At 36.2% G+C, this 3418-nt stretch overlaps 1 protein-coding gene across 1 annotated transcript; it reads right to left on the minus strand.

Moving 5' to 3' along the window:
• Positions 1-2090: 2090 nt before the first annotated feature.
• Positions 2091-3083, minus strand: LOC133107473 (trace amine-associated receptor 13c-like). Its single transcript, XM_061216461.1, has one exon. It carries the CDS (start codon positions 3081-3083, stop codon positions 2091-2093), a length of 993 nt encoding a protein of 330 aa, XP_061072445.1.
• Positions 3084-3418: the final 335 nt, after the last annotated feature.

The following is a 3418-nucleotide window of genomic DNA, read 5'->3' on the forward strand; positions in this document are numbered from 1 at the left end:
AGTTTGCATAAAATTCTTCGACATGGGCAGACTTTGTATTGCAGCCAAACACTACAATTCATAGAAAAAAATGACGTGACACATGAAATGTGAAATGTCGAAGTTTTCAACTGAAACAATATTTAACTATTTAAAATGTACTAACTTACTGGAGCGTTGTTCACAGTATACCTACCCATCAGAGCACACCACCTTTCTGAGCGTGCAGGTGCAGAGTGGGACAAACGCGGCAGATACTCACAGTAACCCCGCCTACCGGCCAGATGGGTAAAGATCACCAAAAAATGTCAAAAGATCATCAAGTGTCCAAACATGGCTCCAAATCCAACGAGACTGCTTTTAAAATCATGTTTTAAAAGCAGGTTTTATCCCTTCTCGGCCGACTCACCGTGAGAAAAGACAGGTGTGGCGTGTGAGCGTGTGAACTGGTTGAAATGCGTGTGTCTCATGGTCTATGGGTGAGACTTGAGAAGTTTGCATTAGCTAGAATGCCAGCGCGTATTATCAACCTGCTACAGGCAATAAACAGCAAAACATTAAGGTATTTACAACTGCCTTCCCACAAAATAAAACTGACATGCCTACAAACAAAACAGCCATTAGGAAAGTTAGCTAGGTTGCACACCCAGAAATCTTATTGTCGTGTTATATTAATTAAGTGATTTGTTTGTGAACATTAAAATTATGTGAGTTAAACATCATCCCTGTGTCTGACCCCTCTATTGTTTGAAAATAATTCATTTAAATAAAGCTAATTTTTCTTATGTTGTTGCTGAGTTTGTGTTCTCTGTAGACTAACATGAAGTAACTGGATAAGTAACATGCATCAGAGCTGGTGAGAATGTGATTTAGGACAAAGAAACAATGTATTATCATCACTTTCATTAATTAATATGATTAAAATGATTAATTAAGTTAATTTGTTATAGATCCATCACCACAAATTATTGAAGAGGCTTAGTTACAGGTCAGAGCAGTATTTATTGTAATAAATCTCTAAAAGATAATACACATTCTTGCTTTGTTAAAAATCACATTCTCACCACCTCTGATGCATGTGTTACTTATCCAGTCACTTCAAGTTATTCTTCTTCTCCAATTGAAACAAGCCTGTAAAATGGTATTATGTTGGTGTACCAAGGCAGGGATTGCTCTACACGTTGTAGTTTGTTCTGCAGAACACAGTCCATGACTTTAATAGCCTTAAATATGGTCAAGATATTTGTTTTTATTCTTGATCCATAAACATCTAATTGTCATACATTACATCATATATTGTTATCATATGATATACGATGTAATTCAGTTTGGTCATAATTGGTGCAATTCTGAGGCTGTTCAGTGCACTGTCCTCAGGCAGTGTGGCATAGCATAAGGAATAGAATCATCCGAGCCCCAGAGCATTCGATTCCTTATTCCATGCCAAATTTTTGCCACACTGCCTGTTTTTGCACACAGTACACCAAAGAAAGAGCCTCAAAATTGTGCCCTTTTTGTTAATTCAGAGAAAGATACCCAGGGTTTGCATTATGCATTTTTGTTTGTCTGCTTAGAGCATTTGTCTACTGAATAGCCTTAACTTTGGTTAGTGAGCTCAGAGAAGGGTCTTGATGACAAAAGCCTATTTATTTGTCATTGTTAATGTCCTCCTGTACATTAGCGTATCAGTAGCCTATAGCCTATTAATTTATGTCTTAGTAGACTAGTAATGCAGATTGTTTTGTCTTTTTTTAACACGTGAAACAATAAAAAAGACTGTACAATACAAAAATATTTCTTACTGAGAAACTCAAAATGCTGAACATGTGAAAAATACTGTACATGTTTCAACGGAACCAACCAGAATCAAGCATTCATTTATATATTTTTTTCATTAAATGTATGTTCTATTGATATTGATAGGTTATTTTGAAACATTGCTGTACATTTGCTATGAGGTTTACAAGATGTGTGATAATCTCTGTGGATTTACTAGCAGAAGTGGGTGAAGTAACACAAAATATGTACAATAACATATAGAATGTGACCCACTAATGAAAACTGGATGAACAAAAGGATGAAACAAACTGAAAAAGCTTCATAAGAAGGTCTTATGTATCATTTGCCAGCACATGCAAGACTGAAGATTCTGTGCCACATATCTTAAGTGTTATTATGAGTTTAACAGACCTCTTAAACCATGGATAGAACAGAGCATAAATTATAGGATTGATGGAAGAATTTAAATATATAAGAGTCAACGTACCTGAAACAGCTAGATGCACAGATCTTTTCTTTACATAAACATCAAGGAAGGCACTTAGATAGTAGGGTACTAAACACACAAGGAAGACTGCCACTAGAACACCTAGGGATTTTGCTGCTTTCCTTTCAGAGGCCATAGAAACATTCTTAATCTTTGGGCACTTTCTGACACTCCTAATTTTATTTGCATGCTTTTTAGCAATAGCAAAAATGTTCAGGTATATGATTATAATCATTGAGCATGGCAAAAGAAATACAATTATGAAGTCTACAATGGCCCAGACATTACTACTGATAAGAATACACTCACCACATGTGATGTTTGCTTTCATGTCAATAATATTTCCATTAAAATAAAGAAGCACCATATTGTAGATTAATGAATACAACCACAGTATTGCTATTATCCTCAAAGTTACCTTCATTGTAATTTTCATGGAGTAGTGAAGTGGGTTGGAGACAGCAATATATCGGTCCACTGCAATTAAAGCTACATTATAAATGGATATACAAGTGAGGTCTAATGCTGCTACATTAAAAATTGTGCAATATAATATACCAAAGCAACTTTGTGGATCTATCCACAAAATAAAGTAGAGGGGCATCACAATTACCCCAACGAGAAAGTCTGTCATAGCCAGAGAGAGCAGGAGGAAATTAGTTGGCGTATGAAGCTGCTTGAAGTGACAGATGGAGATGATCACAAGCAGGTTTCCACACACCGTCAGCGAGACAACTACTGCTGCAGACATGTATCGCAGCACATCATTTGCAGTTTGTGAGCTGTCCAAACAGGGAATGTTTGAATGGATGCAGGATGCCTCTTCTGTGAGATTCATGAAGGATGTGGCTACAGTTTTATTAAACAATAAAACCTTCTCTCATTATACTTAATAGAGATGTCTAAAAAGATATCTTTTTGTCTGAATCTGAAGGTGTTGCATAATGTAGCTTGCTGGGTTCGCAGAGTCCTTTTGGATCATTAATAGTAGTCGAGTCGCTTTCATATAAAGGAGTTGCCAAGGGGTTCTTTGCTTATATTGTTTGGGTGACTGTCTATGAATCCCCATCAGATTAAATTAAATGTATTTGTACAGGGGGTTGTGTTATGAGACGCAGAACAAAACATGATCAGTGATGTCATGAAATAATAAAATCATCGAGGAAAACAAGA

The sequence above is a fragment of the Conger conger genome, chromosome 13 (genome assembly GCF_963514075.1).
Source record: "Conger conger chromosome 13, fConCon1.1, whole genome shotgun sequence".
In the NCBI taxonomy this organism is placed as follows: Eukaryota; Metazoa; Chordata; class Actinopteri; order Anguilliformes; family Congridae; genus Conger; species Conger conger.

Coding starts and splice junctions, on each gene's coding strand:
- LOC133107473 (XM_061216461.1), bottom strand. CDS start 3,083: ATGAATCTCACAGAAGAGGCATCCTGCATCCATTCAAACATTCCCTGT.